Consider the following 23,878-nt stretch of genomic DNA (forward strand, 5'->3'; position numbering starts at 1 on the left):
AGAGACTCAAGTTATTTTGTAATAGTTTCTTGTCCCTGGTAAGCAGATAGCCCAAAAGGAGGCCAGGGAGAATAAGGATCTCATAAGAATGGGAGGGTGTAAGCTTCTTGTCCCTGGCAGACTCATCACTCTGTATAGAAAATATTGGGAAGTATCATGGGCAGGTGTATTTTCCACTGGGGATTGGGGGTCTGGGAAACTTACTCTGTTTGCGAGTATTCTACTTTTTGTAACCATCTCCATGAATTATAGCATTTACATTCTCTGTAACTTTTCTGTTGGTAGCTTTCCATCACTCACATCACTGTCCCATGATGATGCCTTCACATTTACACACTGTCAAACTACCCTTTCTGAGGAAGGTTATACCCATTTTCACTCCCACCAAACATCTGTGCATCAAAGTCCCTGTCTCCTCATTGTCTTGCCAACATTTGGTTTTGCCAATGTTATGTTTGCCAATCTGTGGTTAAAATAAAAAGATGTCTCATTGTGTTTTTTATTTGTATTTCACTAATTTTTAGTGATTATTATTTTTCACACCCTTATTGGATACTGCATTTCTTCTTTTGTGTAATTCCATTTCATGCGTTTATTGCTTTTTAAATTGGTCTGTTCACTGCTTTCTTACTGATTTACAAAGACTCAATGTATATCACGGTCTGTTATATATGCTGCAAATATTTTTCTCAGTGTTGTTTGTCTTTCAGCCCTGTTGATGGAGATGTGGCTGGTGTCTGTATATTTTTCAAAAATCTGAAACATAAGGGTTTCTTTTACTAAATGTCAACTATAAGAATTTTCTTAATTAAAAAAATCATATTATGTAATACCCCAAACATATCCATTACTCAGATTTAATATTTTATCATATTTGGATATTTAAATCATATATTTAGATCACTTTTTAAAAACTGAACATGTGCAGATGTAGCTCACTTTACAGAACAGTGGGAAGGCCTAGGCATGACTCAGTTATAACACTAGCTACAAGATACCATCATGTGAGGCTGAAGTACACGCAGAGAAAAGCAAGCAATGTACATGGTATTTTCCTCAGAGCAGTTTCCTGATCTTGTACCACAATTATGGTGGCATGCCCTTGACATCAGTGGTCCAGTGGCAACCCTTTGACTCCAGTTCTCCTCATTATTAATATTGTGAATGTACCTAATTCTCATGATTAAATCCCTTTCCACTTGAAGTGTCTATTTCCAGCACTGAATTCTGATGCAATTGTATTCCCCCCACTTCACCTAGAGTCAAACCTGAAACAACATTGTTTACATTTTTAAAATATGAGGCAGGAAGACTAGTATAGCCATTTTGAGCACTGTGAGACAGGTCGCTTGAATTCAAATCCCAGATATGCTGCTTCCTTCCTACTTTATAATCTTTTTTTTTTTTTTTTGAGACGGAGTCTTGCTCTGTCGCCCAGGCTGGAGTGCAGTGGCCCAATCTCAGCTCACTGCAAGCTCTGCCTCCTGGGTTCACACCATTCTCCTGCCTCAGCCTCCTGAGTAGCTGGGACTACAGGTGTCGGCCACCACACCCAGCTAATTTTTTGTATTTTTAGTAGAGATGGTGTTTTACCGTGTTAGCCAGGATGGTCTCGATCTCCTGACCTCGTGATCCACCCTCGGCCTCCCAAAGTGCTGGGATTACAGGTGTGAGCCACCGCGTCTGGCCTCTACTTTATAATCTTGAACATACGTTATTTAAGTTCTCTGAACCTTCAGTTTTCCTCATATGTAATAACAGAATAATATCTCATAAGTTTATGGAGTAATCTATCCCCTCAATGTCTGGTTTTACACCCACATGGGTTCTGGAGATACAGGTCTGAGATCAGATAAGGCCAGTCGATGGGATTGAGACCCCCATACAAAGACGGAAGAGGTGCAGAAGAATAGCAAGAGGCCCCGAGGAGAGAAAGAACTGGGAGTGTGGGGAAGACAGTATGAGGCCAGGGTGGCTGACGCTTGAGTGAAGAAGACGGGAAGATTGGCAGAGACCAGTCCATGGAGGGCCTCAGAGATCTAGATCTCGATAAGAAATTTGGATTTTATGCTAGATTCAAAACCACTGAAAGAAATCAAGCAAGGAAGTGACATAATATGGAGAATGGATTTCTGGGGGGCAACACACATAGAGAGAAATTAGGAGGCTAATTCAATAACCCAAGTGAGATTTGGACACTTAGATTATGGTGGCAGCAGTGAGAGGAAGGGAAATGGATTTCCATCCTTGGGAGGAACTAGCAAGGGTGGAGCACATGCTCCTACTGACGTGGGAACAGAACGCTGGTCTGGTCGGGATCTAAGAGCCTACAGGTGCAGGAGAGTAAGTACAGGCATTGGGAAATGAGGTAGGGGCTAGGATTCAGAAACTGCAAAGCCCCAATTATTAGCCTAAATAACATGGAATCAAGAATGAAGTAATTTCATAGGAAAGTAATTTCATAGGATGTTAAAGATGCCTTTAACATGAAAGAGGATGTTTAAAGGCATCTCACAGGAAGTGTCACATTCGGTTCAGTTAGCTTCCAAGAAGGCAGATTCCGTCAGGGGCAAAACAACATCCCTGATCGTGCAAAGAGAAGATAGTCATCAAAGAGAACCACAAACCACCACTACAGATCGTGCAAAGAGAAGATAACCATCAAAGAGAATGCACATCCACGCGGTGCTCAGTCCAGAAAGATAGAGTGCTGCAGCACTGTTCAGCCACAGGCAGCATTTTTCAAAGCATCTTGGAGCAAAATGAACCTCTGGTGAAATCAAATGATGCTCAGTGTTTAAATATTATATTTTGGGCGAGTGCAAAACCAAATATTTGATTGGTTCAAAAGTAATTGAGGTTCTTGCCGCTAAAAGTAATACTAAAAGTCGTAATGAAGGCCTTAAAGCAAACATGAGACATCACAGTTCAAGTCTGAATGGGTTAACAAGAAAGGGTAACATGATGGGGGAATTCAGACTGAACTGCTCGGAACATGCTCCTTGAATCACTCAGAGGAAGACCTGATGCTGACATCAGAAGTCACTACCTGGAAGTTTGTTATAAAAACTTAATAGGGGAAGCTTGATTTCATTATTACTACCCAAGATGAATTCAGTCCTTCTCAGTAAATCTTTACTATCCTAGAATAAAATCCAGCCTTGTTACTATGGCCTACCAGGCTGTTAATAACATTTTACTTCCATTTCCCTTCCCAACTTTATCTCCTATCACATCCCCAAAGTCACTCCATCCCAGTCCATTATTTTCTGCTGTTCTCTGAACATGCCAGGCTTATTTTATTATCTATTTATTTATTGAGATGGAGTTTCACTCTTGTTGCCCAGGCTAGAGTGCAATGGCACAATCTCAGCTCACCGCCACCTCTGCCTCGCAGGTTCAAGTGATTCTCCTGTCTCAGCCTTCTGAGTAGCTGGGATTACAGGCATGCACCACCACACCCGGCTAATTTTGTATTTTTAGTAGAGATGGGATTTCTCCATGTTGGTCAGGCTGGTCTCAAACTCCTGACCTCAGGTGATCTGCCTGCCTCGGCCTTCCAAAAGTGTTGGGATTACAGGTGTGAGCCACTGTGCCTGGCCCCCCAGGCTTATTTATACCTTCTATCAGGCTGTTAATAACATTTTACTTCTATTTCTACTTCTATTTCTATATTCACTTCTTTTTCTACTTCTATTAACAGTTTATTGTTCCTTCTACTCTCTTTTGGTAATGAGTAATTTTCTGTGTTAACTTGACTAGGTTAAGGGATGCCCAGATAGCTGGTAAAACATTATTTCTGCCAGGTGCAGTGACTCATGCTTGTAATCCCAGCACTTTGGGAGGCTGAGGCACGAGGATTGCTTGAGCCCAGGTGTTTGAGACCTGCCTGGGCAACATGGCAAGACCCCATCTCTAATCAGTTTAAAAATTAGCCAGACATAATGGTGAGTGTCTGTGGTCCCAGCTGCTCAGGACGCTCAGGCAAGAGGATTGCTTGAGTTCGGGAGTTGGAAGCTGCAGCGAGCCATGTTCAGGCCACTGCAGAGAGTGAGACAAGTGAATGAGACCTTCTCTCAAAAAACAAAAAAACCCAAAACATCATTTGTGGGTGTGTCTGTGAGGGTGTTTCTGGAGGGGATTCAGATTTGAATCAGTAGACTGAGTAAAGAAGACCCACCCACAATGGTGAGGGTAGGCAGACAGGCATCATCAAACCTGCTGGGGGCCTGGATACAACAAAAAGGTAGAGGAAGGGTTGCTTCTGTCTCCTTGAGCTGGGACATCCGTCTTCTCCTGCCCTTGAACGTGGAAGCTCCTGGCTCTCAGGCCTTTGGACTTAGAAGCTTTCTGTCCTCTTGGGCCTTAGGACTTGGCCTGAATTAGACCATCGGCTTTCCTGGTTCTCTGGCTTGCAGATGGCAGATTGTGGAACTTTTCTCCCTCCATAATCACACGAGTCAATACCCATAATAAATCTGTTATCAATACCTCTACGTATTGTATTGGTTTTGTTTCTCTGAAGAACCTTGACTAATACACCTCCTGGGCATTCTCTAACTTCACGTTGTGCTTCATTTTTCTTCAAAGACTCATAACTCTTCTTTATTGCTGGACTACTTCAGAATGTAAATTGCACAAGGCAAGGACTTTCTCTTGCCCATTATTATAGTCCCAGCACCTAGAACAGGACCTGGTACCTAATAGGAGCTCAATTAATCTTGTTTCTCTGGCATTCCCAGAAATTTTATAAACTAAAACCTTGTGACAAATGTCTTTCTCTTTAAACTAGCTAGAGTGAATTCTGTTGTTGAATCCTGACCAATTCTCCTGGCACTCCCAGAAATTTTATAAACTAAAACTTTGAGACAAATGTCTTTCTCTGTAAACTAGCTAGAGTGAATTCTGTTGTTGAGTCCTGACCAATTCAGGACATGGTACCAGAAGTGGATGTGGGAAACAATCCAAGGCTGTGAGAATCTAGGATTGGGTATCTGATGTAATGGGGTCTGAAGGGCAGCATCTAATTACTATTAATGGCGGGGATGCTGGCAGATGGCCACCCAGTAATGAAACAGGTATTTATTTATTTAAATAATTTTTTTTTTTTTTGAGACAGAGTCTCACTCTGTCACTCAGGCTGGAGTGCAACGGCGTGATCTTGGCTCACTGCAACCTCCGCATCCTGGGTTCAAGCAATTCTCCTGCTCAACCACCTGAGTAGGTGGGACTATAGGTGCCTGCCACCACACCTGGCTAATTTTTTGTATTTTAGTAGAAACAGGATTTCACTCTGTTGCCCAGAGTGGTCTTGAACTCCTGACCTCAAGCAATCTGCCTGCCTCGGCCTCCCAGAGTGCTAGGATTACAGGTATGAGCCACTGTGCTTGGCCTGAAAAGGGAATTTAAATAGTCACCTGTGGCCATCTAGAATAAAATGCTTATTCAAGGCAAGGCTTTGGTGAACTAAGTGTGATAGAACAATATGGGGAATATAGGTAATAACAGATATGTGAGGTGGTCTGGCTGCTTCTAATTTCACTGGAGAAATTAAAGAAAAAAAGCACAGGTTCAGAGCTTTAATATCTTGGTTCACGGCACAGTTAGGACATCAGGCATCTGATATTTACCCTAAAAGAACCCCTTACTTCTTGTTTCTGTAGGACCCACTTTACAGATCCACTGGGACTACCATGAGATTGCTAAAAACTGACACAGACAATAACCCTGCAGGGAACAAGACTGAATTTATGTGAGGGTAATTAGTTTCTCAGTTAATGAGATGAGGAGGAGAAATTGTCCAGGAATTGGAATGTGACACTTGAAAGTATTCACGTAACTAAGAGCACCCTAAATTCTGCCCAAATTTTTCTTCTTATAGGAGGTAGCCCCCAAACTTGTACAATGAGGCTGCTTCTGCCTTGCTACAGACTCTCAGATCTCACCTGAGGCAGGTGCCTTGTGTGGGGATGTCCACTCTCTTCAAGCCTCCTCTCCCCACCTCCCCTCAGGGTCTCCAAACCTTAACTAAAATCAGATCCCAGCATGACTCAGGGGCCTATAACAAAGTGAAACAGAGGAAGAGGAGATTTACATAGTGAAAAGAACTACAAAATTTTGCTGATTTATAACGGGGAATGTATGAAGAAATGGATTTCACGGGTGTTGGACCAGAGGGGAAGAAATATGACTTTAGATTGGGCTGATTATAACAATATGGGCACAACTTATTCGAGATTCTGTTTTTGTTTTTGTTTTTGTTTTTTTCCTTTTTTCTGAGACGGAGTTTCGCTCTGTCACCCAGGTTGGAGTGAAGTGGCATGGTTTCGGCTCACTGCAACCTCTGCCTCCCAGGTTCAAGCAATTCTCCTGTCTCAGCCTCCCGAGTAGCTGGGATTACAGGTGCCTGCCACCATGCCTGGCTAATTTTTTTGTATTTTTAGTAGAGACAGGGTTCCACCATGTTGGCCAGGCTGATCTCAAACTCCTGACCTCAAGTGATCCGTCTCCCTCAGCCTCCCAAAGTGCTGGGATTACAGGTGTGAACCACCACACCTGGCTCCAGATTCTGATTTCAGCAGACCACCTGGGGCATACAGGAATGATTCTAGTTAGTTGCTGAACTGGTTGACTGAGCCTGGACTAAATGGTTGCCTATGCCAAAGGAAGTTAAGACGCTAGAAATTCATTAATAAAATGAGGGAGAAGGAACTCAGAGACTGGAGGAGACAGAAACGTTGAAGAGAATTTGTCATAGACAACATGCTCATCGAGTACCCAACTATGTCTCCCCATAGCATTTAATGGTAATGCTAATCTATGCTTTTCTCCAAATCTGCAGCATTGCTTTCAGTTTTCTATTTTGGCAAAGAGCAACGTGCCAGACACTTCTACTAGGCTCTTCCACCATAACAGCCTTCATTCCTTAGATCAGAGAGCCACCTCACTTCTCTTCCTTTTGTTAGTGTATTTATTTCAGCAACTCACTTAGGAAATGGGAAAATATTCACCAGGATGGATCTGTGGACCCACTGGGGCAACCATGAAATGGATTTGAGTCAAAATTCATTTGCCACCTGACTGTCATTAAGCTCCCCATTCCCCCAAAACTGGTGAACCACAGTGGTTTTCAAGGTCACTGGTCACTGGCTTTACTTTACGGAATCTCGCTCTTGTCGTCCAGGCTGGAGTGCAGTGGTGCAATCTCAGCTCACTGCAACCTCCACCTCCTGGGTTCAAACAATTCTCCCGTCTCAGCCTCCCGAGTAGCTGGGACTACAGGGGCCCACTACCGTGCCCAGCTAATTTTTGTATTTTCATAGAGATGGGGTTTCACCATGTTGGTCAGGCTGCTCTTGAACTCCTGACCTCAGGTGATCCACCCGCCTCAGCCTCCCAAAGTGCTGGGATTACAGATGTGAGCCACTGTGCCCAGCCAATAATGTATTTCTTAATACTCCTGATTCAATGTCATCCTTCCACCAAGCCACACCCATAACCTTATGGTAAATTTCTATGCTCAATTAACTGGTAAAGAAATTCAAGTTTAATTTACCAATGTACATCATGTGTTGTCACCAGTCAGAAATGGACAGCTACAGTTTTATAAACCCATGTAGTAGTTGTAACACTATAATAATCTATAATTGTTCTCTTGTAATCTGATCTTCATCAGACTTTAAACTTCTTTTTTTTTTTTTTTGGATGGAGTTTTGTTCTTGTTGCCCAGGCTGGAGTGCAATGACGTGACCTCGGCTCACTGCAAGCTCTGCCTCCCGGGTTCAAGCAATTCTCCTGCCTCAGCCTCCCAAGTAGCTGGGATTATAGGCACCCACCACCATACCTGGCTAATTTTTGTATTTTTAGTAGAGACGGGGTTTCACCATGTTGGTCAGGCTGGTCTAGAACTCCTGACCTCAGATGATTCACCTGCCTCGGCCTCCCAAAGTGCTAGGATTACAGGTGTGAGCCACTGCACCAGCCAGATTTTAAACTTCTTGATGGCAGGATTATTCTATCATGGGTAGTGCAATAGCAGTTTAGGGAAATCCTCCCTGTTGACAGGAGTGATACTTCCTAACACTATCCCATTTAACTTACTATTGGGCTTTGTAGAAAAAAAAAATGAATCTTAGAGAATGAGAATAGATTATCACTTTAATCAGATGATGCCAATTGTAGCCGCTCTTATACATACAGTTTCTCTACTGGAGCAAATCCAACACAGCCTCACTACTTTGGATGCATCTATTGATGTAACAAATGCTTTTTTCTCTATCCAGTAAGTAGAGAAGCTTTCATCTGGCAGGGGAAGCAGTACACTTTCACCACCTTACTTCACTGTGACAAAAACTCCCTTTTTCTTTTTCTTTTCTTTTTTTTTTTTAGATGGAGTCTCACTCTGTTCCCCAGGCTGGAGTGCAGTGGCGCGATCTTGGCTCACTGCAACCTCCACCTCCCATATTGAAGCGATTCTCCTGCCTCAGCCTCCTGAGTAGCTGGGACTATAGGGACTATAAGGGCACACCACCATGCCTGGCTCATTTTTTGGCATTTTTAGTAGAGATGTAGTTTTACCATGTTGGCCAGGTTGTTCTTGAACTCCTGACTTCAAATGATCTGCCTGCCTTGGCCTCCCAAAGTGCTGAAATTACAGGTGTGAGCCATCGTGCCCAGCCCAACTCTTTTTTTTTTTTTTTTTTTGAGACAGAGTTCCAGTCTGTTGCCCAGGCTGGAGTGCAGTGGTGCAATATCGGCTCACTGCAATCTCTGCCTCCCGGGTTCAAGCGATTCTCCTGCCTCAGCCTCCTAAGTAGCTGGGACTACAGGTGCGTACCACCACACCTGGCTAATTTGGTATTTTTAGTAGAGATGGGGGTTTCACCATGTTAGCCAGGCTGGTCTTGAACTCCTGACCTCAGGTGATCTGCCCTCCTTGGCCTCCCAAAGTGCTGGGATTACAGGCATGAGCCACTGTGCCTGGCCCAATTCTTCTTTATGCTATAATTTAGTCTTTGGGTCCCTTCATTATCTCACCATCCCATGGCTCAATCCACATTCACTACATAGATGATCTTTTTTTTTTTTTTTTTTTTTTTTGAGATGGAGTCTCACTCTGTCACCCAGTCTGGAGTGCAGTGGTGCGATCTCGGCTCACTGCAAGCTCCACCTCCCGGGTTCACTTCATTCTCCTGCCTCAGCCTCCGTAGTAGCTGGGACTACAGGCGCCCGCCACCATGCCCGGCTAATTTTTTTGTGTTTTTTAGTAGATACGGGGTTTCACCATGTAAACCAGGATGCTCTTAATCTCCTGACCTTGTGATCCACCCATCTTGGCCTCCCAAAGTGCTGGAATTACAGGCGTGAGCCACCGCGCCCTGCCACATTGATCTTATGCCCACACACCAGTTATTTCTCCTACACGTTTCTCTCAATAAACAATAGTCCAGTAGGCTTGGTATGTATACTAGCTGGTTGTTTATCTCTGTTTGGTATTCACTGGACTTAGGCCTTTACTCTCTTGCCTATTATTTAAGTAGATTTTAGGAAAGGAGTACAAGTAGATGAATGCTTTAAATTAATCATTGTTATCTAGAAGTACCCAGCATTTCATAAAAGAGTAGCATATTCTAGATTGTTCCTATTTACATTACTCCATGTATAATAGATTGAAGTCTCAGGGCTGACCCAAAGCACTACTGAACACTAGCAGTGCTAAGCACATTTGTAAAACTTAAAAGTGCAAAGCGGGATGGTTCAGAGGTCCTTGGCACTGCAAAACATATTCAACAGAGGAGTTGCTTGAACATGCCTTGCTCTTTCTTGTGTCTGTGCATTCTTCCAGAGGTGTCCATCTGGCCAACTCCTCTTCCTTTTCAAAACTCAAATGCTGCCTTCTCTGCAGAATCTCCCTCACTTCCCGGGGTCAACAGATGTTGGAGTTGCTTCTCTTGTGCATCCCTTGCATCAGCATTAACCCAATCAACGTAAGCATTTGTAGTTGTTACTTTCAATATCTGTCTCTTCATTACATTTTAAGCTTCTTGAGGGCAGGATTGTGCCATTATAACTGTATCCTCTGCACCAGTGTAAAAGGCTCCATGAAATATTTTTTGAGCGAAAGAATGCTAGGCATGAGGAAGCCATTAAGATCAATGAGACATGAAGTATGCCCTCAAAAAACTTATACTCTAGTGAGAGAGAGTTTGCACATAAAAACATATACAGTAGTAAGTACCAAGTACCATAACAGGGATGAAAATAAAATTCCATAGGGATTCAAAGGAAGGAAGCAATTCCATCCAGATGAAGGAAACTTAGAGATGTTACAAATATCTAGGATTTCACATTTTAAAGATTATGATAGGCCAGGTGCAGGGGCTCACGCCTGTAATCCCAGCCCTTTAGGAGGCCAAGGCAGGTGGATCACCTGAGGTCAGGAGTTCGAGACCAGCCTGACCAACATGGCGAAACCCTATCTCTACTAAAAATACAAAAATTAGCCGGGTGTGGTAGCGGGTCCCTGTAGTCCCAGCTATTTGGGAGGCTGGGGTGGGAGGACTGCTTGAGCCCAGGAGGTAGAGGCTGCAGTGAGCCGAGATTGCCCCACTGCACTCCAGCCTGGCGACAGTGTGAGACTGTGTCTCAAAATAAATAAATAAAGATTATGATAAAGACAGTGAAGGTGAAAAAGGCTAGAACCTTCTAGATTAAAATGAGAAGAACATGAGCTAAGTCTACAGACAGGAAAGCTTAGGATACAAGCAGGGAAGAGAAAGATGTTCAGTTCAGTCAAACTGGTGTATGCATTGAATGTTTTATAACAGTCTCAGGGCCTTGAACAATACATGAAGTAAGCATAAATTTCTAACTTCATGAAAATGTATGTTAATTTATAAATTAATTTATAGACTGGCTGAACATATCAGTCTTCTAAGTCAACATAAAACATCCTATTTAGTGCAGAATAAAATTGATCTATGAATTAATATACCATTTTGTCTTTATATTAATTTTTATTTTAAAAGTTATATATATATGCATTCACAGAATGTTGAGAAAACTCCAATTTTTAATTATACTTAACATTCTAGTATGTTATCTCATTTTTTCATGTATCACCCCAGGAACATTTCCTCAGGACATGAACTATTGTTCTGAAGCATGCTCTCTAATGGAGTGGCTGCATATTGTACTATTGTATGGATGGATATACTAAAATGCCTGTAATCAATTCTTTACTATTGGAAAATTAGGGGGGTCCAATATTTTTGTTATAAATAATAAAGTATTGAACATTCATATGCATAACTTTTTGCCCTGATCTGATTATTTTCTTACCATAAATTTCTCTAAATGGAATCTCTTGATCAAAGGATGAAAAGAGTTAAATTTTTTTTATACATATTGCCAAATTGCCCTCCTAATGGCACTCTCCGCAGCCATGAATGAGGAGGTCTGATTCCCTGACTGTTGATAAGACCAAGTATAATAAATTTTGAAAAATCTTTGCCAAATGTAATAGATGAGAAATGGTACCTTGCTAAAAAGTTTTGAATTTCCTTGATTAATAGGGAAGGATAAGCATGTTTTCTTAGGTGTGCTGGTCATTTCCTTCTCTCTCTCTCTCTCTCTCTTTTTTTTGTTTTTTGAAGACTTCTGTCTTCAGTGAGATGGGGTCTTACTCTGTTACCCAGGTTAGAATGCAGTGGCATGATCTCCGCTCACTGCAGCCTCCACTTCTTGAGCTCAAGTGATCTTCCCACCTCAGCCTCCCAACTAGCTGGGACGAGAGGCTAGGTTAATTTTTGTAGTTTTTGTGGAGATGGGTTTCGCCATGTTGGCCAGGCTGGTCTTGAACTCCCGAGCTCAACTGATCCACCTGCCTCAGCTTCCCAAAGGGCTGGGATTACAGGCATGAGCCACTGTACCCAGCCTCCTTCTCTTTTTTAATGATGTGCTTTCCACATTCACTGGAAGGTAAGGTGAGGCTCCTTTTCTGTGTGTGCTTTGTTCAATGCTGTAGCCTTAGCACTGGCTGGGTGCAGTCTACATTTATGAAAGTTTTTTTTGAATGAATATATTTATTAATTGGATGTCAACCTTTTAAAAAATGTTATTTGTAAAATCTGCATAGGTAGATATAAAATTTATCAATTCTGGCAAATAGTTTACCCAATATCTCATTTCTTTTTTAGTTTCATTTATGGTACTTTTTTGTCAAAGGGAGTCTCTCAAACTACTGTGATTTAACATTTGACAGTTAAGTTTCAAAAAAACCTTTTGGTATTCTGATTAGAATTTTGTTTAATAAATAAACTGTAGAGGCAATATTTTTATAATCATGAATATTTCCATCTAGAAACGTATGTTCATTTAAATAAAATCCTTATGTACCTCAGTTTTGTAGCTGTCTTAATGTAGAGTCAGAACAACTCTTTATCTTTTTTTTTTTTGAGATGGAGTCTCGCTCTGTCGCCCAGGCTGGAGTGCAGTGGCCGGATCTCAGCTCACTGCAAGCTCCGCCTCCCGGGTTCACGCCATTCTCCTGCCTCAGCCTCCCGAGTAGCTGGGACTACAGGCGTCCGCCACATCGCCCGGCTAGTTTTTTGTATTTTTTTAGTAGAGACGGGGTTTCACCGTGTTAGGTAGGATGGTCTCGATCTCCTGACCTCGTGATCCACCCGTCTCGGCCTCCCAAAGTGCTGGGATTACAGGCTTGAGCCACCGCGCCCGGCCAACTCTTTATCTTTATTCCTAAACTTTTGTTGTTGTTAATATTTGAATGGGATCCTTCTCCACTAGTTTTTTTTTTTTTTTTTTTTTTTTTGGAGACAGAGTCTCGCTCTGTCATCCAGGTGGGAGTGCAGTGGTGTGATCTCAGCTCACTGCAACCTCAGCCTCCTGGGTTCAAGCAATCCTCATACCTCAGCCTCCCAACTAGCTGGTACTACACGTGCCCGCCACCACACCTAGGTAAGTTTTATATTTTTAGTAGAGACAGGGGTTCACCGTGTTGGCCAGGCTGGTCTCAAACTTGTGAGTTCAAGTGATCCACCTGCCTCGGCCTCCCAAAGTGCTGGGATGAGACACTGCACCCAGCCATTCTCTGTTAGATTTTCTGAAGTGCTGTTTGATACAAAGGCTGTTAGTTTTTGCATGTGGAATTTGTAGTGTTATAGGGGTCACTGTACTGAATTCTATTGGTTTTAATAACTCTTTAGGTGGTTCTCTTAGAGTTTGTAGATCAGTAATATCTTGCAAATAATGACAATTTTATTTCATTTCCAAAAGCTACGTTTTATTTGCTTTTCTTATTACATTACATTGGCTAGAGTTCTCAGAACAACGTTACATTATAGTGGTGACAGCTGACATCCTTGTCTTGTTTCCTCACTTTAATGAAAGTTCTTTTAGTTTTACCATTGAGTATAAAATTGGCAGTGGATTTGAAGAGAGGTGTGTGTGCCAACACTTTGGGAAGCAGAGGCAGGTGGATCATGAGGTCAGGAGTTGAAGACCAGCCTGGCCAAGATGGTGAAACCCCATCTCTAGTAAAAATACAAAAATTAGCCGGGTGTGGTGGCAGGCGCCTGTAATCCTAGCTACTCGGGAGGCTGAGGCAGAGAATTGCTTGAACCCAGGAGGTGGAGTTTGCAGTGAGCTGAGATTGTGCCATTGCACCCTAGCCTGGGCAACAGAGTGAGATTCCATCTCAAAAAAAAAAAAAAAAAAGAAAAGAAAAGAAAAAAGAAACTATTCTTTTAACCCTAGATGCTAGGGATTTAAAAAAAAAATCATCAGGAAAGGATGTTGAATTTATCGACATTTCAAATTTTCAAATTTATCAATTATATGTATTTTTTATCCTTTAACTTGTTAGTGAATTACATGAATAGGTTTCCTAGTATCAAATCATGGTTCATTCCTTGAATTCAGATAATCCAATATGCAATTGAGCCTCAAATTCATTTTTATTTTATATCTGCAGTAGGTTTTTCTTCCTAATTATAACTCCTATAGGTAAATCATTGTTTGCCTTTTGAAGACATCCTAACTGAGACTGGATGGGGTAGCCAGATGCATTTTGGTAGAGAGGGAATTGTGGCTGGGATTTGAAATCTGCCATGGTTAATTCCACAGAAAATGAAACTGAGAACTGGCTGTACGGAATTTCAGTTTCCAGATTACTTACCCATTTGGGTTTCTTTCCAGCTCGTTTAAAAGTGTATGATCACAGTATTCAAAAACTAAATGCATTTTCCTTTTTCTCCTGAACACCTCGATGAGGTTCACAAGATTTGGATGTTTTAATTGCTGTGAAAGAATTGAAATGTAAAGTTAAGTGATCTGTTACTAGTAAAAGCGTCTCCCCAGACCCCTTAAAGAAACTTAAAGTTGGAAGAAATTTAAGATTCATCCAATGTACCTATAATAAGTGGTAACAAAACTGCTTGAATCTCTCTGGTGATAGCAAGTAAAGTATGTAGCTTAAAATACTGCACTAAAACAAAAAACACTTTATGTATTTTATGGAAATTCTATATATTCAAGTCATAAAATAACCTGAGTAGAAAATTGAGGAAATGAAATTATTGAGTAAGGACTATAAAAATCATCAATACCCATTTGGCTTACATATTGCCATGGATTTTATGGATTTAAATCCAGTCTGGATTCTAGTGTTGGCTCCCAGTAATACTAGATCTTAACCATCAAATTGGAACAAACTGTCTCTTCTAGAAGTCCCCACAATTAGTTGGTTTTTAAATTTACTTATTATATTTTTCAGCACTGTTCTTTGATTCTGTTGTTCTCTCTTATGCATAGATATTTTGTGTGTTAAATTCTATTCCCAAACTGAAGCATTTTATAACACAGCCTCTGTTTAATATTGTAAACCTAAGGGAGAATGCTGATTAGGTAGGATAGACTATCACTACAGCGATTAAACAATTTTATCCTCCAAACTAGGGTAATGGGTAGAAGCCAGGACTATCCTAGGCAAACCAGCACATATGGTCACTCTGCCTGTAACTAGGGTGACCACATAATTTAGCATACACACCAGGACACTTTTTTTTTTTTCTTCGCTCTATCGCCCAGGCTGAAGTGCAGTGGTGCCATCTCAGCTCACTGCAACCTCTGCCTCCTGGGTCCAAGTGATGCTCATGCCTTGGCCTTCGCAGTAGCTGGGACTACAGGTGCGTGCTACCATGCCTGGCTAATTTTCGTATTTTTAGTAGAGACGGGGTTTCACCGTGTTGGACAGGCTGGTCTCAAACTCCTGACCTCAAGTGATCCATCTGCCTCGGCTTTCCAAAGTGCTGGGATTACAGGTGTGAGTCACTGGGCCTGGCCACACCAGGACACTTTGGAAAGGAGATGTGAACCAGGCAGGACACTGGGACAAAAACTATAAAGCAGAACTGTCTTGGGCAAATTAGGATACATGATCACTCTTATTCCTAACCCATCTTCCCTGTTGTTTTCCCAGTGTAGTAGACAAATCAACTTTCCACACTCTCTACCATTTACCCAGAAAGATATATAGAGAGAACACAGCATTTTGCATATAGTAGAAGCTCAATGAATAGCAGGCCCAGTAGAAAGTTTTAGGCTGAGGCAGGACGATTGCGTGAGCCTAGGAGTTCGAGATCAGCCTAAGCAACATACTGAGCCCCCATCTCTCTAAGGGAAAAAAAAAGAAAAGCTTAAAGCACCAAACCAATTTGTTTTCTATATGCTCCACTGCCTAAAGCAGCAGAAAGGGCAAAGAGTGGAGGAGACTAGGTCATCTAAAAAGCCAGTGGCTTTGTGCTGCTGCAAAACCACAGCATGGAAGCAAAGCAGGGTCTCTACTAGGGGAGTAAAAGATTTACAGATGCTACAGCTTGATGCAATGTCCAGGTTAAACCTGGTCCAATCTCCTGTCTTTGGGTAGGTCAGCAATTTGTATCTCCTTTGCAAATGAAGTTAACCTAGCCCAGGAAAACGGTAACTTGCCCAAAGAAAAACAGGTAGTAAGGAGAGAGAGGCAAACACAATTTAAAGGACTATGTGAGAAAAGTAAGGTCGATGGATCACAGAAGGAGCTGTTCAGGGAATACATGGACACAACATACCAAAAGCAGAAAGATGGACATTCTGACATTCTGAGGGCCTTCATCAGAGACCAAGCTGAGTCGTAATCAGGCTACTTTTTACCTTACAGCCTTATTCTCAAGTTGGGGCACTTGTAATGCAGAAGGTACCACCTGAGCATTAACTTGATCTGAAGACTTGGGAGGGAGAGGCTGACAGGTAAAAGCATTATTTTTATTAGAAAACCACACTGCCTGGTTCAGACCCGCCCTGCAGCTTAGCTCAGTGAGGGTGCCAGAGCTGGCGAGCTGACCAGCGCGCCCTCTGCTGGCTGAAAGGTAATAGTGAACTTTTTTTTTTTCAATCATGATGGATATGTTCCTGAAGACTCCATGTATCAAGTTGTATTTCAAACAAAACCCTAGTATGTATTAGTTGAGGAACCCTGTGGGAAATAATATTTGAAAATGAGAGATAATGTGATAATTATTAGTGATAATTATTATCCCCCCCTTACAAACTGAATTTCTGGGGATTTTCTAAAAACAGATGACATGTCAAAAATGAAGGTTGCCTGTATGTCCTTGAAATCACAGGGTCTTGTTACATAATGTGTAGCCCACAAACCAGCAGCTTCCGCACTCAGAAATGCAGAATCTCGGGCCCACCCCAGACCTCCCAACTCAGAATCTGCATTTCAACAAGGTCCCCGGGGACTCCAACGCATATTAACATTTGAGAAGTGCTGCCCCAGACCTCCGTTTCCTCTGTGGAAAATACAGGTGGTGGATAAGAAGCATTTCTAAGGTCGCTTACAGTTCTAAAAGTGTAAGATTTTTAGCGTAAGAAAAAATTTACATTGAGAACTTAGGAATCTTACATGTCAAATCTTATCAGAGTGAAAACAATTATAACAAAAACCTTGATGTAAAAAATGTATACGTCACTGGGGGTGATATTCAGTATGTCTAATAACCTGGGGTGCAGTGCAGGCAGGAACCAATGAATGTCAATGCGTACCAGGGCATTGGTGTGGTCCTGTGGGACTGACTCTCTGTGCCAGGAGGTGCTCTTTTCAGTTGCTGGTTGGTAGGGGAAGTATTTGGAGGGACATCCAGAGGAGGGCCGAGGTTGGGGGCAAGTGTAAACACTGGGGTGAGTGGACTTAGGATATTTACTAACAAGAATAAAAGTTCTTTTCAATATAACAATCTGTAGCTACATTCATACACATCAGACAAAATCAGAGTGGCCAAAGTCCAAAGTGATAACCAATTTATTACCCAAAAGTGCTGATACAAAGGAATTTAAGTCCAATGGGGAAAAATAACTTTAAAATTCTTTGTAATTTTAGCATGCATATTTCACTCAATACCATGATATTTTACATATATATAAAGTTAACTTACCTTCAACATACGTATTTCTCTTAGTGCTATTTTCTTAACAACAGGATCGTCTTCAGATTCCACAAATTTTTTAATAGCTACTACTTGTCCAGAGGTTTTGTTTCTGCATTTGAATACAACCCCATAAGACCCTTCTCCAATCTTAGCTAATTTTTCATACTTCTCCATTACAGCGGAAGTGACTTAAATTAGTGCTGTTATCAATTGACTTGCAGTACAAAGTTACACCTGGAAAATAAGGTAGACTTGCCTTAATCAAGCTATAAAAGACAATGTTCTCACAGTTTATTTACAACAAATTTGCCCAGATGCCAAAGGTTTATTTTCATCAATTAATTGGAAATCTACTTAAAAATATTTGGATATTATTTTCTTAGTTTAGTCCTCTGCAGTTCTTCCACCTATCAAAAGATTTCATACGCTATTTCTGACAATTGTTCTATGTTGACCTCAGTTGAATTAAAAGAATTTGTGGAAAAGAAACTTATCCCATCTATTGTTTTCATTATCCTCAAATAAATAACTGAAATATGATGCTGTAAAATCCAGCTGAAGGAACATTTCATACTCTGGAATATGCTGTTTATCTTTTCTCTTCCAACCCAAGTGCATACACAATGACTAGGAGGAGTTGTGTAAGAAGATATGGTACAAAAAGTGCTATACTTCCACCTGGTGGAGAGAAGAAAGAGCGTGGACCATTGAACAAAGCAGCCTTTAAAAACAAAAACAGGCCAGGCGCAGTGACTCACACTTGCAACCCCAAAACTTTGGGAGGCCGAGGTGGGCGTCACACTTGCAACCCCCAAACTTTGGGAGGCCGAGGTGGGAGGATCACCTGAGGTCAGGAGTTTGAGACCAGCCTGACCAACATGGAGAAATCCCATCTCTACGAAGAATACAAAATTAGCCAGGTGTGGTGACGCATGCCTGTAATCCCAGCTACTCAGGAGGCCCTTGAACCCAGCTGAGATAGTGCAGATGCAGTAATTGCACTCCAGCCTGGGCAACAACTGTCTCAAAAAGTCAAAACAATAACAAAATCCTTTCAGGGCATTTATTGCTCCTAGCTTTTATTTTCATGGAAGAACAGATTCTTAAGTTCTTAGTCCCAAAAGAAAATAATAAGCACACAAAAAGCATTCATTCTTCATGAATTCTTTCACATCTATAGTGATTTCTATGGAAATACTGGGTTTTTCGGTTTTGTGTCATCCATTCTTGAATGAATGCTTTGGTGACCGAAGTAAATGTTAAATGATGACTAAGGTCAACATATTTAAATAAATCATTTTAAGAATTAAAAATAGAAAAATTCTAATTAGTCTCAAAAACCCCACCCCACTTTATCCAGCAGAATCTTGTTAATATAACCCAATAACAATTACAATAATAATAGCACTTAACATTGTTCTATGCAAATTACGTAGAATCTGCACAAATATTCTATGAAGTAGGTGTTATTTTTATCCAATTATTTAGATGAGAAAAGACATAGTGAAGGCAATACAGAATTAGAACCCAGGCAGTGAGATCTCAAAGAACACAATTTTAATCACTGCATTACACAGCCTCTCAGTTAAGTGCAAAAGGATGCATAATTCAGCCAGGCGTGGTGCTTCATGCTTGTAATCCCAGCACTTTGGGAGGCCGAGGCAGGTGGATCACCTGAGGTCAGGAGTTCGAGACCAGCCTAGCCAACATGGTGAAACCCTGTCTCTACTAAGAATACCAAAAAATTACCCGGGTGTGGTGGCACCGACCTCCAATCCCAGCTACTTGGGAGGCTGAGGCAGGAGAATCACTTGAACCCGGGAGGTGGAGGTTGTAGTGAGCTGAGATCGCACCACTGCACTCCAGCCTGTGCGACAGAGCAAGACTTCGTCTCAAAAACAAAAACAAAAACAAACAAACAAACAAAAAGAATGTATAATTCAAAGAACCACTTTATCCAGGTCTTGGTATTAACAAAATGTCAAGTGAAAGAGTTGACTACTTGTCAATTTCTCTTGTTTCAAATGAGTACACATTTTTTAAAACTTCTCTAATAATATTGTCTTTTCCATCTACAGATTATCTCAATGGTAAAAGAAATCATCTACTTCCACTTGCCACCATAAAAATATACAATGCAGAAAAATGTTTACCTGGATAAAATGACTACTGACATACTATTTTTTACAGTGCTGCTTTTTTTTGGGAGGGGGGATGAATTTGGTTTTCTCTGTTATTAAAGAAAGAAAATTCAAGCATACACACTCAAGTAACACATGGAAAATCCATCACAGATTATGTTCTGAAAACCCTATTAGTTATACTGTATTTTTACCTAGGTATTATTATTTTAAGGATAGTTAGATGTGAGCATGCATACATTTGCATAGTAATAGATGGCTGGAAAGAGAGTAGGAGAAACTGGGAATTTGCTTTAGAAAGTTATTAGCATCTGGCTGGGAGCATTGGCTCATGCCTGTAATCCCAACACTTTTGGAAGCCAAGGCGGGAGGTCACCTGAGCCCAGGAGTTTGAGGTTACAGTGAGCTATGATTGTACCATTTTACTACTTCCTGGGTGACAGAGTGAGACCCTGTCTCTAAAATAAAATGCGATAAAGTTATTGGTATAAAACTTTATAGATTTGTTAATTTAACCTACTTGATAAGTACTACAGTTATTGGGGGAAGCTATAAATATGACAAAAAGCTTAATAATGAAGTTTTAATTTATGCATTATTTTCTTATTTCCCTCTAGGTAGTTGATTTGATCTATTGATTTATGTTTTTACTTTTTTCTCAACAGATTCAGTAACGACTATTCCTCAGACTAATATTTAGATCTCGTAATTACATCAACCAAACTGCTAAATACAATAAAATAAAGCTCCAGAAAATAGTACCTCACCTAATAACCTCTCAATATTTCTGTTTTCAAAAGCCCTACTATATGTTCATGGAAAATGAGTCTGAGTATGCAAGCTGGAATTAGACCGATTCCTGTAAATTCCTTTCTGGAATTTACAGCTCTAATTCCAGTTTACCAGGATTATAACAGAGTTTCTGGAGGCAGTAATTTCTATTCTCTTATTTGAGATCCAGACCAACTATCCAACTGCTTGATGAACATCTCTACATGAATGGACAGAATCATCTAAAAATTGGAACATTCTAAACCAAAGGCCTTCTCTTCTTTCTTATCCTCTGTCCATACCCAATGTTCACAAACGTGCTCCACATTATGCCTAAATGGCTTGTCAAGGTACACATGGTGGGGGGCTTTGAGGTAGCCAAGGACAGTGACTGCTGCCTAAACCTAATCTCTTCATATATCTTCCACAAAGCAATACAAATCAGCCAGGACAAATAAAACCACATAAATCCAATGCCTTCAATATAACAAGAAGACAGAGGACTCTACAAACTTAGGCAGAAAAGCAAAGCCTAGCTGGGCGCGGTGGCTCACACCTGTAATCCCAGCACTTTGGGAGGGTGAGGCGGGTGGATCACGAGGTCAGGGAATCAAGACCATCCTGGCTAACACAATGAAACTCCATCTCTACTAAAATTACAAAAAATTAGCCAGGCATGGTGGCATGTGCCTGTAGTCCCAGCTACTCCGAAGGCTGAGACAAGAGAATTGCTTGAACCCAGGAGGTGGAGGTTGCAGTGAGCTGAGATTGTGCCACTGCTCTCCAGCCTGAGTGACAGAGCGAGACTCCATCTCAAAAAAAAGAAAAGAAAAGAAAAGAAAAGCCCCTAAATTCTGGAGGGGTTATCGCGTGAGCTCCCACTATAAACCTTGGCAGAAGGCAAAGATATGAGACGGATGAGATCTAAAACGCTGTAAGAAAGAAGAGTAAAAGAAGGGCCTAAGAAAGACTAAGAAAGACTAAGAAAGATCACCTCCTTCCCAAAGAGAAAACACATCACAAGTGTAAAAATACCCCAAGAGTGTCCTGGTAGGTCAGAGCACTCACTACAAGGAAGGAGTGTAAAAGGACATGGGTATCAAGGTGGCACTAGTCAGTGTGGCACCATTTTTGGGGAATAAAAGGACAAGAGGGAAGGGAAAGACACCTGGTGGAGACTGGACAGTGAAGGGAAAAAGAAGCAAGAGGGATAAATTTGGCATCTTGCAAGACAAAAGAGAATTCTGAATTGAAGGACATGCGAATCCTCCCATCACCACTAAGATGGGGAAAAAGTGTCATCCGTGAAAGAAACTGCACTTTACTATGGTGACAGAAAAGACTCTCTTGGCCTAGGATGATAGTCAGTTACTAAAAGTCAAAACTTGCCCGAGAAATGAAACAGGGGAAAGCCATCCCTGTACAAGCTATTATTGGAAGAAAAAAGAAATGAGAACCCAAAATTTTCAGTTAATGAAAATCATTTACAAAAAAACACACACAAAATCTAACCATGAAGCAAAAGAAAACCAACACAAACACTCTAAACTGATTTAAATATCCTCTCACTATTTGGAGATATGAAAAAGCCACTCTGAAGCAGAAATTCAAATAGTAAAATCACAAGTGGACGAAAATTATTTAAGAATATATATATTTTATTTTTACTTTTTTCCTTTTTTTTTTTTGAGACAGAGTCTCGCTCTGTTGCCCAGGCTGGAGTGCAGTGGTACAATCACTGCAACCTCCACCTCCTGGTTTCAAGTGATTCTCCTGCCTCTGCCTCCCGAGTAGCTGGGACTACAGGCATGTGCCACCACTCCCGGCTAATTTTTGTATTTTTTAGTAGAGGCAGGGTTTCACCATGCTGGCCATGATGGTCTCGATCTCCTGACCTTGTGATCCGCCTGCCTTGGCCTCCCAAAGTGCTGGGACTATGGGTGTGAGCCACTGCGCCCGGCCTATGTTTTTACTTTTTTCTTTTGGCTACTGATGTGTAGATTTGGATAAAAAGACATAAAAAGATAGTTGATTGAACTCAGAAAAGAATCATCAGAAAAAGACAAAATCATCTCAGAAATGACTAAATTATGAGATGCTGATAGGAGAATAGATTCAAGTGAAAATTTGATTGGGGCATTAAAGAAAGGCAGAACAGTAATTATGAGAATTAAAAGGAAGAAAAAAAGGTAAAAGTTTAGATAGAAAGTTGAAATGGAGACAGGAAAAGCAGTCCCAACGTATGTATAACTGGAGTCCCTGAAGAAGACATAACAATGAAACAGAATCAATAGTTGAAATAATAATCCAAGAAAATTTTCTGGAAATAAAATAAAATCTAATTATATATATTGAAAAGGCCCACTAGGTAGTTGGGAAAACTGACCCAGAACAACCAACTCCAAGACATATTTGAATAAAACAATCAAATATAAAGAAAATACTTTCCGAGCCTCCAGACAAAAAGATTAAATAAATGTAAGAGAATTAGAGTGACATCAGACTTATCAAGAGCAATGCACACTACAAGGTAACAGTGCAGCAGCATCTTAAAGAAACTCAAGGGAAAATGAAAACCAAGGATTTTATATTTAGTCAAGCTGTGTCCTTCAAGTGTAAAGCTATACATAAACATTTTAAAAAGTTTTTATTGTTTTTTTTTTTGAGACAGGGTCTTGCTCTGTTGCCCAGTCTAAAGTGCAGTGGTGCAATCGTGACTCACTGCAGCCTTGACTTCCCAAGCTCAAGCAATCCTCTCACCTTAGCCTCCCAAGTAGCTGGGACCACACCTGGCTAATTTTATTTATTTATTTTTGTAAAGATGGGGTCTTGGTTTGCTGCCCAGGCTGGTCTCAAACTCCTGGGCTAAATCGATCTTCCCACCTTAGCCTCCCAAAATGTTGGGATTATAGGCATGAGCCTCCACACCCAGCAGATATTTTAAAACATGCAAAAACTCAAGGAACACTGTACCCATAGTCCTCTTGAATGTATTGGTGAAAGACCTTCATCCGACCAAGAGTTGACTGGAAAAATTTCAGTAAAAGGATGTATGGTGAGCATTTAATATATTTAAAGACCAAAGTAAAGGTAGAAACAAGAGTGGAAGAATAAGAAATAAATATTATAAATTCTGACAAAGTAGAAAGTAATGCAACTAAATTATGTTAAAAGAATGAAGAGGGAAAGAAAGATGAACAAGCTTATTGATAATCAAATAGGCAATAGGTGGGAGTAAAAAATGCTATTAATCTACTTAGGAGGCTGAGGCCTGAGGATTGATTGAGCTCAGGAGTTCAAGACCAGACTGGGCAACACAGTGAGACCCTGTCTCCACGAAAAGATTTTAAAAACTATCTGGGTGTGGTGCTATATGCCAGTAGTCCTAGCTACTCAGAAAGCTGAGGCAGAAGGATGGTTTGAGCCTGGGAGTTCAAGGTTATAGTACAGTAGAGCTATGATCATGCCACTGCACTCCAG

General features: G+C 41.0%; 1 protein-coding gene across 4 annotated transcripts in view; it reads right to left on the bottom strand.

The window, feature by feature from the left end:
* The window catches only part of CDKL4 (cyclin dependent kinase like 4), an 80,581-nt gene that overhangs the window by 48,173 nt on the left and 8,530 nt on the right, over nt 1–23,878 (bottom strand). For 2 of the 4 annotated variants that reach the window (XM_025354492.1, XM_025354494.1), the window contains 2 exons: nt 17,493–17,720; nt 14,195–14,316 (listed from right to left, as the gene is read on the bottom strand). In XM_025354492.1, coding sequence (XP_025210277.1) covers nt 14,195–14,316; nt 17,493–17,660 — 290 coding nt within the window. In that variant the 5' untranslated portion in view covers nt 17,661–17,720. Of the gene's footprint in view, nt 1–14,194; nt 14,317–17,492; nt 17,729–23,878 lie in introns of those variants that run through there. The other 2 variants (XM_025354493.1, XM_025354491.1) reach the window with 2 other exon arrangements.

This window comes from Theropithecus gelada, chromosome 13 (assembly GCF_003255815.1).
Source record: "Theropithecus gelada isolate Dixy chromosome 13, Tgel_1.0, whole genome shotgun sequence".
In the NCBI taxonomy this organism is placed as follows: Eukaryota; Metazoa; Chordata; class Mammalia; order Primates; family Cercopithecidae; genus Theropithecus; species Theropithecus gelada.